General features: G+C 34.9%; 1 protein-coding gene across 1 annotated transcript in view; it reads right to left on the reverse strand.

Annotated features, from left to right (window-relative positions):
• The window catches only part of LOC150109366 (voltage-gated delayed rectifier potassium channel KCNH8-like), a 49977-nt gene that overhangs the window by 14719 nt on the left and 19325 nt on the right, over positions 1-15933 (reverse strand). The window contains exons 5-8 of the mRNA XM_090402194.1: positions 14474-14711; positions 13853-14013; positions 8429-8633; positions 5268-5450 (exon numbers count right to left, since the gene is read on the reverse strand). Coding sequence (XP_090258320.1) covers positions 5268-5450; positions 8429-8633; positions 13853-14013; positions 14474-14711 — 787 coding nt within the window. The remainder of the gene's footprint in view (positions 1-5267; positions 5451-8428; positions 8634-13852; positions 14014-14473; positions 14712-15933) is intronic.

Genomic DNA, 15933 nt, shown 5'->3' on the forward strand with positions numbered 1-15933 from the left:
ATGGCCCGTCCGGGCCTTCAAAAAGCAATAGAACAATAATAAGAAGAAAATCAACTTTCGAGATGATCTCATTACAGTTTTAATCATCTTAACAGAAGAAAGACACATATGATGCTATTAAAAATCCATAATCTCAATCACTATCTACCGAAAAGCCAAGAATTTGCCATGAAACAGACTGCACTAATGTGGGAACAAATACTCAAGTATTGTCATTAACATAGGTCATTGTTTATTTATATTTACAGCCTTCATAGTTATACACAAAACAATTCCAAAAAAAGCAATGATTGTTATTGTTGTCTAATCTTTACTTCTTATTACTCAAAGATAATAATAATAATTATTATCATTATTCAAAGATAATTTTATTATCTTTGCATAATGTGTGACAGAACAGCAAAATACGAGCTCGGTCTTCGCGTACATCACAATATGAAGTGGACTAGCTACGAGGGTGGTCCGAAATGTTCTCGGCCTAACAAGGAAAAACGAATTTATAATTTCAAAATTATTTGTATTTTTCTACATAATCTCCCTTAAGACTGATACATTTATACCAGCACCATTATCCCGTCCCTATAGTGGTTCTCAGTAGGATCTACAAAATGCACCTCTACAGCTGCAATCACCTCTTGATTCGAAGAAAACCGCTGACCAGCGAGGAAGAGTTTTAGTTTTGGGAAGAGACAGAAGTCAGAGGGAACCAAATTTGGGGAATAAGGTGGATGTTCCAACAATGCATCGTGCAGATCCCTTAAATTTTTCCATTGCCAAAACACCTTTGTGGACAGGTGCAGTGTCCTGATGAAAGAGGTCAATGCTCCTGCCCACCAAATGCACCACCAAAAGAAGATCAGAATAATATTCCCCGGTTATTGTTTTACTCTTTTCAAGATAATTAATAAACAAAATGCTTTTAGCATCCCAAAACACCGATGCCATGACCTATCTTGCTGATGGAACCGATTTTGTCTTTGGCGCTGAACAACCGGCTTCTGTCCACTGCTTTGACTGCTGTTTGGATTCTGGTTTGTAATGGTGAATCCAAGCCTCATCTATGGTAATAAATCGACGCACAAAATTAGTTTTATTTTTGTTAAAACGTTCCAAGCGCTGTTCAGAGATTTTCATGCGAATACGTTTTTGATCTGCTGTGAGCAAGCGCGGCACCCATCATGTGCGAAGCTTTTTCATTTGCAATTCTTCATGCAAAATATATCCTACAAGTTCTTTTGAAATGCCCATAGTCTCAGCAATTTCACGCACTTTGACTCACCGGTCATCCAATACCGTATCGTGCACTTGATCAATGATTTCTGGTGTTGTTACACTTTTTGGACGTCCTTCACGTGGATCATCTTCAAGTTGAAGCTCGTTTAAACTCAGTAGCCCATTTCTTAATTGTCGAAAACGAAGGAGAAGAGTGCCCATAAACTTTTATGAACTTCGAATGAATTTCTTTTGGCGTTAAACCTTCTTTTACAAAGAATTTTATAATTGCGCGATGCTCCATTTTATCCATTTCAAGGGATACAGACAACACGTTTGCTTCAGACAGCTGTATAAAACAAACTACTTGATAGAATGACTTGCAATTCTACATGGACGCTTACGACAGATGTCTCAACTTAGAAAAAAAACTCTTGCCAATGGTGTTGCAATCTATGGTCGAGGCCGAGAACTTTTCAGACCACCCTCGTATATTAACTAACTTCAAAAGAAATTAAGGGCTAACGTAGCGAAACTATTCCAGATTAAAGACATAGTTTCACCCAACAAATTCTGATATACGAATGTTGGTGCAAAGTAATAATCCGTTATGGCCTTACTATATACGAAACGGCAGAATACATGAGAGAGAGAGTTTTGCGAATGGCAGATTACAAATGAAGAGTTGTTCCATGAATTCAATGAATTTCCAGCGGTTACAATAACATCAGTGGCAAAGCAGTTATAAGCTACTATATCCCTTCCATGTGAAATGCACTTCCTGTGAACGATCCGCACCTACAGAGATGGAAGAATACTCGAGAAATTATCGAGAATCGATAAATAGATGAAAGTTCGGAATCAGTTCGAAGATATCATTTAGAATCATGATTATCATAATAATATTTTTAAAATATTATTATTATTGTTATTCGGTTGTTCTTAATATTATTGCTAGATAAGCCAATAAAACACACACACACACACACACACACACACACACACACACACACACACACACACACACACACACACACACACACACACACACACACACACACACACACACACACACACACACACACACACACACACACGCACGCACGCACGCACGCGCACACACACACATTATATATATATATATACAACGAAATAAATTTAATGACTAGAAGCCGAGAAATACCAAAATATAAAAATACTATTTATTATTTGAGCACACAATCTCTATTGAAGTTGTTCGTTCATTTAAGAGAAGGCTAAGATGAATTTCATAATTTTTTTTTCTTTAAACGCGAAGCTGTGTTTGATATAAAGAAGGAATAGAATAAATTAGAGCGATTTGCTAACCTCAAATTTACTGTCCTCCCTTGTAAACGAAGGCATTAAAATCAATTTCTGTTGATTCTACAATTTTTTTTTCTCTCCAGTTCATCGTCGCATCTAAAAATGATTTCTGATTTGTTCTAGATCACTGGATGAGTGACGGAATCTTCCTCGTTAGGTTGAGCAGAATTAAGAACGCGAGTCTGTCACTCATGCAGAAAATATGTTTAGATACTGCGATAAATTGAAGAGAAAAAAAAAATTGTGGAGTCGACAGAAATTGTCCTCAATCAGGTTCATCTTAATACTAACTTGAGCTATAACCTATCTGATTGTCACTCTTCAACTATCCAGCTTTGAGGTTCACGAGATCATCTCTGCATGAACCTGAACAGATACTACACTATATCTATAGCAAAACACGTTTTCCCGATCATCGTTGAGGAGGCGTGTAGCACCATTTTTTTGTGATGCATACTGAGAAAAAATCACATGTAACAAGAAATTACGTGCTGCATTATCACGCTATGAAATATAACGATTACTCATTTAGACACATACTGAGAAAGGCGATCTCACACTTTCTAATCCCCATTCGCTTGCTTGGGATTCTGACAGTAGACGAGTCACACATCCAAGGATTTATTTATTTTTAACGAACCAAATATTACGTTATATTATATATTGTACTGAGTTAAGTAAGTAATACACAATAAACTATTTCAATATGAATAATTATTTCAACATCTTTTTTTTTTTGACTAGATGAGTGAAGCAGGACTGCTTTTCATATTCCCCGTTATCTGTAGAAGAAAATGTATGGATACGGTGTTATTGAGCTATAAGTTCTAGTCATGACGGGGTAACGGCAATAGCCGAGCCTCAGTTAAAACTTCATTGGCTACAGCATGGGTAAAGTAAAAATGAGTAAAGCAAGAATGCTTTTCATATTCCCAGTTATCCATTGCCATCCATTACCCTCCCTGGGTACCCATTTTAGTCCCCTCTTAAAGCGATCCCCCGGACCACTCTCCACGAGTGACCGAAAGACCGTCCAACTCAGCGTTGGTTCCACTCAGTGACGACTTCCCCCCCCACCACCACCACCAAGCAGAACTGCTCATATTCCAGGGAAAAGCACCCACCGACAAGGTCTCCTTACGGACCACGCCGAAAAACATCTCCCCAGAGACTCAAAATGCTTTCTCAGGGCAAACCTCCCCGAAATCTAAACTCCCCTCATCAGGACCAAAATCCTGGAAGAAACCAAAGAGAGCGAAACGCTCGAAACTCCCCCCCCCCCAACACATTTTAGTCGCCTCTTATGGCATGGGCTACAGTGGGCTTTTCTTATCCCGTCCCCCCACCACCACCACCACTGAGCAGAACTGCTCATATTTCAGGGAAAAGCATCGACCGATAACCCTCACGGGCCACGCCGGAGAACACCTACCCCCTGGAACTCAAAATGCTCTCCCAGGGCAAACCCACCGAAATCTAAGTCCTCTCCTCACCGGGAGAAGAATTCCGGAAGAAACCTAAGAGAGCGAAACTCTCGAAACTCTGCATCCCATTTTAGTCGGCTCTTATGACAGGCATTGGCTACAGTAGCGATTTTTAAGTAAAGTCATCTCTAAAAATTAGAACGATCCCTAGCCCACTCCATAGTGGCCGAAAGATGTCCACCTCACCGTTGGTTCCACTCAGTGACCACCCCCCCCCCCCTCACACACACACCATCGAGCAGAACTGCTCATATTCCAGGGAAAAGCATTCACCGACAAAGCCCCACACGGACCACTCCGGAAAACACATTCCCCGGAGACTCAAATTGCTCCCTCAAGGCAAAAACCGTAAGAGAAGGAAACTCGAACTTTCGAAACTCTGCGTCCATTTTAGTCGCTTCTTACGACATGCATGGGTTACAGTGGCGCTATTCTTACCCCAGCCACCACATGAGGAAATCAAAATACTTATTTCATTAGGCTACAACATTGCCATCTCTTACCCTGGGTTCTTATGCCGGTTAGCATCTTAATTTTCTCAAAATACTTAAACATACTTATATATCCTTATAAAGACTGGCTTAAAGGGGCGAAGCAAGAATGCCTTTTTTATCTTCCCCGTTATCTGTAGAGGACAGTGTAGGGATAAGGTGTTATTGCCTATAAAGCTCTGATCATGGCAGGAAGGTAACAGCAATAGCCGAGCCTCAGTTAGAACTTCATTGGCATTGCTATCTAGTACCCTCCCAAGGTTTTTTGAACTTCGTACTTCCCTATCTACCTCTTAAACACACTTACTTAACTGACAGTAATATATGTTAAATTAAGTATTAGATATATTATGGTGTACTGTATTTATAATTTATTTAATTATGTATATTTTACTTTTCTTAAATATATTTAATTATTGATTTACGTATTATAATTTTGATTAATTATATATATATATATTTTTTTTCTTTTTATCACCTATTTCTTTCCGTCTGTTTATTTCCTATTCAATTTGTTTGGATAAGTAACATTAAAATCACACGATTTTAACCTTTCGCAATGTAGATGGATTATTGAGAAGGACTTCAAAGCTGTTTCAATCAATGTAAGTTAGGATTATTTACTTGCTTTGATTAGACAGCCAAAACTATATTTGTCATCTTGTCAGTGATCTGGCAATTTGTTTTAAATTGTATATTTAGTAGGTTTACCATGTGGGTTCAGAATCATCCTTACCTCCAATCAACATGGTCAGGATGGAGAAAACTTTCTCAGCATTAGTGTTCGCGGAAACATTGCCAAATCCCACACTAGTGAGACTGCTAGTGGTGAAATAAAGAGCCGTGACGTAAGCAGTTCCGGTATTGGTTTCGTTCACCTGTTGGTAACCTAGTTTCGCCGACAGTTGATGAAGCCATCCTGCGAAGAAAGAAGGTTAAAGAATTAAAAAAAAAAAACGTACAAAACATAGACCTGAAAAACCACAAATAAGCTGCTTACAACAAATTATTATTTATTTACTATAAGTTACTAAAGCAATAAATAAATAAATAACATTTTATTTATTTATTTATTTATTTATTTATTTCAGGAATAGCTTAACTAGCGCCATCTAACGACTTTTAACTAATATATGTATTTTAAATTGTAAAATAAATAAATTATTTAAACGTTTTTTTTTTTTTTTAAGATTACGTTTTTAAAATTGCTATGTTGAAAAACAGTCAATATTAAAACCTAGAGAATATCCGTGATTTGTAACGAACTTTTAGTAGTGCTATCTGTTCAACGCGATAATAGGATCCCATTTGTTCTATTTGGCCTGAATAGCTTTTACTGCTTTGTCTGGCCTATCGGATACTGTTGCAGAACGATAATCTTGTTAAAAGGTTTCATTTCTTCATCTCGCAGACCTAAATAGCCAAGCGAAAATGTTATTGTATCTGACAGTACCGGGAACAACAACAGATGCGAGTGATAGCATTGTTCGATGATCGATTGTTCGATGCTCTCTACTCCTTTGTCGATGCAACCAAGAACTGAACTAGACAAAAAGAATTAATGTAATTAAATCAGCATTTATTTCAATTAACTCGTCATTTATTTCTCTCAAAAATATTACAACCAAAAGGAGCATTAGAAGAAACGAAGAATATTAAACTGATTATTATTTTTATTTCATGTTTTATTGTTTGTAGATATTTGTATTATTCTTTTCCGTTTATAAATAAATCGACATCTGCGAATGTCAGTATTAACAGTGTTGTAAGGAACTTCTGATGTTAGTCACGTAATCTAAGAATGCCTTTCGGTATCATTACATTGGAACTTCCATAGATTCCAAGACTCATCGTATGAGGCCCACTTGACACCTAACATCAACTTATTAACATTACGTGTAAAATATAAAACAACAGGCCCGATCTGTAGTTATTTCCCGTAGTTTGACATAAAGACAAGAATCCAAATCTGTGCACATCAGTCTAAATGTGATCGAATCAATTCCTTGTGCAATATAACGTGCATCGCTTTTTCGGACTTAATAATATCCTTTTCATTATTCCTGCAAACCTAGGTTTCGTCTTCACTACCTTTGCTGTGTGTTCCTTGAATTTCATCCTTTATCCCCGATTACTCCCCCCAAATCCCTGGTTTCTACCACTCCTTGCAGTGTATTTCCACTAATATAGTACACTGCATTACACATTCTTCGTCCGAAATGCTAAACCTTACACTTGTCAACAATGAAAATATAACCCAATTCTTCTGCATACAACTCTACCCCAAATCCTCTTGAAGTATGATGTAATCTTACATCAGTTATTTTTTCATAACTTATTCTAATTTGGCATCGTCTGCAAATGAATGAATGTTTCCAAATCAGACGCTATATTATCAATATAAATTATATAACAGTGGCCCTAACACTGTTAGTATCCTATCCGACAGATTATTTCTATAATCAATCCAATCATTTATTCTAATCCTCACCAAATTCTACAAGATCTCAAGAAATACAGGTTAGTGGTATTTGATTTCAGAATTACTTTTATAGAGTGGTTTTACTCTCTTTCCGTTCATTACTTTATTGACATCAAGTTAGATCAGTATAGCTAAGGCTTTACATTCTTCTACTTTCGTGCTATTATCGTTCTCTTCCACCATCCATTGCACCAATCTCAACATATTTCCACTATTTAATATGAATATACTAACAAAGCAGCCATTAAATATTTCTACCTTCTTCACATTTGTCATTCTTATATGGTGCAATTTTTTTATCCGCAGATAACTAGCATTCTGTTCAAGTCTTCTTTCATGTTCTTCTTTCTTATCATTCTTTTCACTTTCCAAGCTTTTATTTTCTGGTAAAGTTTTCTGGTAATGATTTGTTCTTCGATTTCGTTATGCATTTATTTACACCCATTTTATTTCTCATCCTAACTCTCGGAATGCAGTGCGTCATCTTTACCTTTACGAAACAAAAATACTTTATTTAGTTTATTTATTTCATATAGAATATAATAGAAAATTAAAAAGAAATAAAAATATTTTAATATTTTTTAAAATATTAAATAATTTTAAGAAGTTTGGAAATACACCTTTTTATTTAATATATTTCTTATTTATATGATATTTAGCAAAACGACAATTTTGCATAGTCATGCATACATATAGCGAGAAGGAAGGTTTTGTTATGATTAGTTTTTATTATTTTTATTTGCTTATGTTATTTAAAAAAAATTGAAGAAAATCATTATCTCTCTACCCCTCTCATCCGTCCTAGGATGGGTTGAGTCCCCTCCTAATGAGGGGGTTACTGGCGTATTAATGCAGCCGGTTCGCCACTCCTCTGCTACATAATCAGTATCTACAGGCTGCAATTTTCGGTTTTCCTATAAATAAAATGTCTTGGATAGTCCATTATTTATGTGGACTCGCATTACGAAATATTTTCTCATACTGCTTGCAATGTTTTCCTGTAATGTACACTTTTGTTTCGTATATGTATAATATGTATTGTTTTATTCATATAATTTTTTCTTATTTCATAATTTCTTAGAGTCTTTATTTCGTTTTGTTTTCAATATTTGCACTGTTTCCTTTTTCTTTTCTTTTTTTGTAGTTCTCACTGCATCATATTTTTAGTTATCATCATTTGTATTAATTAATGCTCACTGGTAAACATCATCCATTGTCTTGCTATTGCTAATGTTGTCTTATTAGCTTCCTATCGTATTTATCAATCTCACAATATCATTTCTTCTTATTATAATCATTACAGGGTCTACATGTTTCTATTTTGCTCTTGTGTTTTCTTTTATCAATTGCAATTAGTTTGTGGTAATATTTCATAATATACCTATTACACAGGACATAAATTCGACCATTCTTACCAACATCCCAATAATCCGGATTAAGATCAATCTCCTCTAAAGCTATGACGTACCAGATGCACGCCAGCCAATGGGAGACGAGACTGAACATCAACATGAGCATTGTAAGAATAATAGCGCTGTATTGAGAATAGCGGTCCATCTTCTGGAGCAGTCGAGCTAACCTCATCAGTCTAGTCAACTTTAAGAGATGTATTAGAGTGCTCTGGAAGAGAAAATTATAATCACTAATAAGTTCCGTAAGTAATATAGAAGAATATGCAAGTTCATGTTTTAGTGAGAATTTCTCTTTCAAATTATTTTCCCAGTCTTTAAAATAATATATAATTTCTCTTATACTGTATAGTACATACAAAGCATGCCCTTATAACTACAACGATAAGAATTAATAGCAATGATATAACAATACTATGTATAAAGTATGTAATAACAATTCATTAATAATAATTTATATATTAACCAATTAATCATTAACTTACAAGTCAATATAGATATTCGTTGTTGGTGACTTTAATGCCAAAATAGGATGTGGTAAAGAAAACTAAACGTTTATAGGACCACATGGCCTGGGAGAAAGAAATAGAATAGGAAAGAGCTTAGCTGAATTTGCTGCAGCTGAAGAACCCTTTATCATGAACACTTTTTCAACAAACGCCCAGGAAGAAGATGGACTTGGCAATCACCGAATGGAGACACAAAAAATGAGATTGGCTACATTTTAACATACTGTAAAAGATTGGTACAAAATGTTAGTACAATAGGCGAAACATACTTCAACATAGATTCTGACCACAGACTCCTCAGAGCCATTATAAGAATAGGCCACAAAATAGAACAACATATTAGGGGAACATCAAACCACAAAAGATAGCCCAAACAAATAGACTACCACAAGTTCAGGAAGTACATAGAAGAGACTGAATGGACTATTAAGAAAACAGTTACATAAATGATGACTATATTGACTTTATTAATAAATTCAGCGAGTGCAAGAAAAAATCAGAAATTCCTGTGAAACAAAAGAAAAGAGAATGACTCTCACCTCAAACTATGGAACTACTGAAAAAGAGAAAAGAACTGAAGAAATCTGAAGAAAATTTTCTAGAATACAAAATTATCTGTAAGTTACTAAGGAAAAGAATTCTAGAAGACTACAAAGCTTTCAGGATACAAAAATTAAGAGAAGCAGTGCAGGAAAAAACCAGCCTGAAAAAAACAGAGAAAGACTTAAATTTTAAACAGTCAATTCCATCTGCTTTACAGGATCAAAATGGAGAAAAAACATACTAATAGAAAAGGATGAAATAAATTGTGCAGAATTTTTATAATGATCTCTATGCAGCTAAGTGCCAAGTTTCAGAACCTATCATTCCAAAACCAAGCAATATACCAGATATACTTCCAGAAGAAATAGAATATGCTCTTAAGAAAATTAATAAAGGCAAAACCTCAGGACTTGATCATGTTAAGGCTGAAGAAATCCAACAAGGTGGACTAATTATTTTCAAAGCGTTGGCTGCCAGATTCGCGTGGTACTTCAATGAAAGAAAGATTCCAGAGGAATGGAAGACCTCAAAAGCCATACTTCTATTCAAAAAAGGGAATAAGGAAGACATATAAAACTATCGTCCAATCTGTATATAAAACCATGAACACAGTAATAATGAACAGCTGTGAAACTCGAAGACAACTCCAGTAGAGAGCAGGCAGAATTCAGAAGAGGCTTCTCCACAATAAATCATATCCAGGTCATTTCACAACTAACAGAAAAATGCAGAGAATACTGAATCCCTCTATGTTTCCTCTTCATTGATTTTAAAAAACAGCATTTGATACCATAGAATAAAATGCAGTCATCAGTGCCTTACTGGAAATAAATGTGGATCATACTTACATCCACATGATAAAAGAAATTAACAAAAATCAGACCACACAAATAACCCTATTTGATCAACCTATAAATATAGATATAAAGAGAGGGGATCCGTCAAGGCGATGTGATCTCCCCAAATCTATTTACCAGCACTTTAGAATACATTCTGAAAAAAAATAGTCCTAAACGGAGGAATAAGCATAGATGATGAAAAACTACAAATCCTTATGTTTGCTGATGATCTAGTACTGACATCCCACAACCCAAAAGACCTAGAAGAAATGGGTGAAAAAATATACACAAACAGCAGTAAGATAGGCTTAGAAATGAATCTAGAAAAAACAAAATGGATCAAAAACATCTACACAAGTGACAGTCACCTATGTATTGATAACATCCCTATAGAACAAGTTGATTCCTACAGTTACTTAGGACAAACAATAAAAACGAATAATGATTTTATCTGAAGAACTAGCAAAAAGAAAGAAAACTGCATGGCTGTCATTCAACAGACTAAAAGAAACACTTACTGATCAAAATCTTGACATCTCTGCGAAGGCAAAACTATTTAATAGTGATATTCTTCCATTACTCACATATGGATCAGAAACGTGGAACGCGACAAGAAAAGAAGAAGAGACTCTCAGAATAACTCAGCGTGCAATAGAACAGGATTTATAACATCAGCAAAATGGAACGTGTTAGAAATACGGAACTAAGAAAGAGATCAGGCATAAAAGATGTGGTAACTGCAGTGTATGAAAGCAAGATGAGATGGGCAGGTCACATAGCCAGACTCCGGGATGACATATGAATACTATACTCAATTATTAACCAAGAATAAAGAGAAAACCAGGAAAACCACCTTCAAGATGGGAAGATCCACTGGTCAAATCTATGGGTATAACATGGAAGAGAGAGAGGTTCAAGATCGAGATCGTTGGAGGCATCTTTGTGACCTGCACTCATGGAGAAATCCTGAGTGAAACACAGGTCCATCAAGGTAATCAAGGTAATATTAACCAATAATATCTCCACTTCTTTGTGATCTTAGCATTTATGGTGATATATTTTAATAAAAAATATATCACCATATTCCATTATAAGATTTATTTCCATACAAATGTTTCTCTAGTATCAATAGTATCTTTAGTATGAATTCAAAACTGTTAATAAGACATGAACAACGTAACTATAGAATTCAGTAATGCGAACGTGGCAGTCAAACATGAATAAAGTAGAGTGGGACGGTAAGAAATGAGATAAAGTTCCAAAGAATTTTTTCATACATATTTAATGCACAAAAAATAAGGAGTATGAAGAAGAAGAAGAATTTACCATAAGGGGAGATGATCTAAATCCATTACACCTATTGAGGTTATAATGATGTGGTAAGGTTTCACAGCTCTCTTTATACAACCATGACATGAGAAAATTACTTTTATGAAGGACTTTTTCTGCTTCCTAAGAACTGTATGTTTCGAGGAGATGGCGTGTTCGGAAAGTCTAGATTGTTCCGGCTCGTGTAATTTAATATAGTTGAAGTGTTCCTCACAACGAACTGCAACAGAATTTTTCAGTTTAGTGTGATAAAGCACAGATTTGATAGACGTCAGGTAGGTATGCCGGAGGGATACATTTGACCTCTGCGGAGCCTTGAAATGGGGCGAATTTAATAATAGGACGAAAGGCTTCTCGGATACCAAGGAATCTAAGTAATTTGGAGATTCATTCTGATGCTCCAGTGATATGTGGAATAGCAAATCCTTGGGAGATTGGTGACGGCTAAACTTTTAAACTGCTTATGGAATTGTAAATGACAGTAAAACAGTTAGAGAGGAAGGTGGTTTTGAACTTTTTTTTGCTGATGCCTCCATAGTACTCAGTGAGCAAGTTTAATGGATTAAAGTTTTAATCGTCCTCAGATTTTTGATAAAGATGGTGGTGTAATAGAATGCAGATCTAATGTACGGTGTGGGTTTTCTTCCTAAAAATGGAAAACCGAAGATTTCTTCAGGCTGATAAAGAATATGTAGGAAGAATAGGACAAAAATACAGTGCCCATCTTCTGTTTCGAGAGAGAATTCTATCCGAGGATTAATCTTAGTAAGAAAGGTCGGAAGCTCAGATAAGGAACCAAACTAAACCGCATAACTATCGTCTTCATATCTATACCATGCTGAACGTGTAGATTGGATGTTACAGAGTAGTCGGTCTTCAAATCTTTTCATCATAATATCATTTTCTAAGAAGGAAAAAGAGGACTAGACCCAAGAAGGTACCCTTTGTTTTTGGCGAAATTTATTCTCACACTGAAAGTAGCCAGAATGGATTAAAAATCGAAAACACGAATGATATCCTCAAAAAAATCTTGTCGGAGTAATTCCAGTGTTTTATCTACCCCGAAAGTTTGTAAAGACACTAATTAAGAGGTCATTCAAAGAAATCTATGAACTTCATGCTAAGATGAAGTTCATAGATTTCTTTTTCTTTAAAATGTTTTTTTTTTCTAAACTGTTTTTTTTATATAAAAAGAAAGAATATAGTAAATTAGAGAGATTTGCTGCTCTCTAATTTACTGTCCTACCTCGTAAACGAGGGCAGTAAATTAGATGCTTTGCGACTTTTAACGAGGTGAATATAATGCCCACCGAAGACAGGTTGTAATATGATGATGTATTGCCAGCTTTTGCGTACATGAACAATTTACTGTTTGTAGCTTTCTAGAATCTACTCTGATATATATATATATACACACACACAGAGAATGAGTAAGTTATATCCGCACGCATATAGTTTATATTTATATAAACATACTCATTATTTGAGTATTGCTATTCGCACATCACTTACTTTACTCTCCTTTGCATAAATTCTTAGAACTACTTAACGTGATAGTATTTATTTTCGTGCACAAGCAGGCTCAAATAATTCTAAGGTCGATTCCATACTATTTTTGTATAAATGAAATCAAGACATGCTTAACAAAGTTCAAGAACCATTCAAAATACAGACACACGCGAGTTAATAATACGATTGATCTCCATTTTGTTTTTTCATGGTCGAGCAACGTAATCTTGAAATAACAAGGAAATGGGTTGAATCGCCTTCAGTTTGAACGGCGAAGGATGTAAAAACAGATCGAAAGACTGAAGGCAATGTCCTTTGCCTCCTCCTCCCGTCAAGGTTGACAATAATAAAACGCAATCTATAAGAACACGCATCACGCACTAATCTCCATGGATCCCCGTAGCGGTTTAGATACGGACTCTGATGTAATGGAAACTGAGTCACGCTAATAGCAGTAAACAAGGACCTCCATTTGATCTCACTGCATATAGATAGGTGATTGCTCAGACGTTTATAAACCCCTCTGTTCTTCAACGAAATGTAGTTTCAGAGATTAGATTGTTATTTGAAACAGAAATACTTCAGCAAAGAATGGTTTTCTTACACAATATTTTTCAGATGTTTTATATTAACTGTTAACAGACAAAGACAAAAAAAAAAATAAGAAATACAAATGAATGATGAATAATTCTAGAACTTACCCTGCTGTAGAGGTTTGCTGCATATAACAGATCAAAAGGTAAGGCGGCAAGAACATCAACTACAAACCAACCTCGAATATAGTGAACAGCAATGCACTTCGGTTTGGCCACTACTTCTCCTTTCTTATTTACAAAGGTAGTGCGAAAATTTATCACGATATCTGTTAACAATAATAGTACAAAGAAGACTAAGCATTGAGTCATTATTTATTAATTCCTTAACTATATTAGCAGCCAGTAACATGTGCACACATATCTAACGATACTTTGATTTGTATTTAAATATCTTAAAGTATTAATAAAAACACGAATAATCTTTTTATATAATATTAATAAAAGTATATTTATTTAAATATTTTTATTTTTAAAATAATTTTTAGTAGTATGTTAAGACACCATTTTATTTTTATATATAAATTACTATATAAGCAATTAGCATTTTAAAAAAATTGTTGTATATTTAAAAATAATAACCTCATCACTCTTCATTAATCTCATATTACATTTTATTTATATATATTTAAAAATAATAACCTCATCACTCTTCATTAATCTCATATTACATTTTATTTATATATAAGAAAAACAATTCTCATCACATTCATAAATTATAAAATTTACCTATAATAAAAAGTGCCTCCACTATAATGTCACTAATGATGGTTTCATTCATGGAACGGGTATCTGTGCTGTTTCGAAAAGCAGCGTTATACGGGACCACAATGGCAACGTAAAAAGTGGCAACGAGAATTAACCAATCCCAGCAAGTACGAGCAACTCCGTAGTGTGATAAAATAAACTTTGACTTTTTGATAGCTGCAGCTTTGTATTCGGGGACGGCTGAAGAATGCAACAGTTTCTAAAGAAATTGCAAAAGGGAAAGAATGGAGAATTGTTATTTGTAAACATTTTCGCTATTTTAATTCCAGATAAATCAAAAGTAATATGAAATTTAAAAAAATTAATATTACTTTTAACAACTATTGGATTCGTTAACAAATAAAATATTATAAATATACCATCGTATTAATTGGGGTATATGAAACATTTTTAGTGGCTCAAACTACTTATTATAAATTAATCATCGATCATTTAAAAAAAATGGATTCTACTAGAAGACACATATTCTTCTCGTTCTGTAGTCTGAAAAGAGTGTAAATGGAAGATTTCCCATTTACACCATATAAAATTTTCTGTACGAATTAAGTGTTTCATGTGAAAAACATAGTAACGTAATGTTTCCATATAGATAATGAATAACAGAGGAGATAATGCACACCCTTGTTGCACACCTGACTTAACATCAAACTATCTTCCTGTACCTCCTTCAATTCTAACTGCTGATTTACTAAACTCAAATAGATTTTTGATAAACTCAAATAGAGTCTATGTTTTGCTCGATATAATGTGCACTTTACACCATATAACTGTAGTATTTTGACGAACTTTCTTCCTGTCACCTTATCATATGCCTTTTGCAGGTCTAGAAAACTTAAGTACAAATCTTTGTTATATTCCGAAGAATATAACATCACCTATTTCTCAACAATTTGTCTTAAAGTGAAAGTTTGATCCTGACTACCCCCCCCCCGTTTGGCCTGCATGCAGAAAGCTTCCCTACCACAATTTTCCTTAACCGTTTCTCAAGTATACTTGCATAGAAATGGAGGATAGATATTACCAGGAACACTGAGTAAGGAAATTGCTCATTCAGTTTTACCTTCCTTTTGATAGATGGTTATACCATAAGAGTTCTACTCCAGTTATCTGGAATTTGTCCCTCTGTCCAGGCTTTCTGAACTATGCAGTGCAGTGTAGTCACTGCAAGACTTTTATACCTCCATACTTGAGCATTTCTGATCGAATATCATCTACTCCCGCCTTTTGACATTTCAGGTTTTTGATAACTTTTGTGCAACTCCAAGTATGGATACGTATTGTTGGGCATACATTTTCCACCACTGTGATGCCACTGTTTGTATCATTTAGTAGCCTTTCAAAGTAATGCAAAGTACTCTACATGTGTGGAATAATCCATATATGTATAATATCTTTTTCTTCCGTTTTCATGTCACCTTTAT

The sequence above is a fragment of the Typopeltis vanoorti genome, chromosome 2, assembly GCF_054136105.1.
Source record: "Typopeltis vanoorti isolate ZY-2024b chromosome 2, IOZ_Tvanoo_1.0, whole genome shotgun sequence".
In the NCBI taxonomy this organism is placed as follows: domain Eukaryota; kingdom Metazoa; phylum Arthropoda; class Arachnida; order Uropygi; family Thelyphonidae; genus Typopeltis; species Typopeltis vanoorti.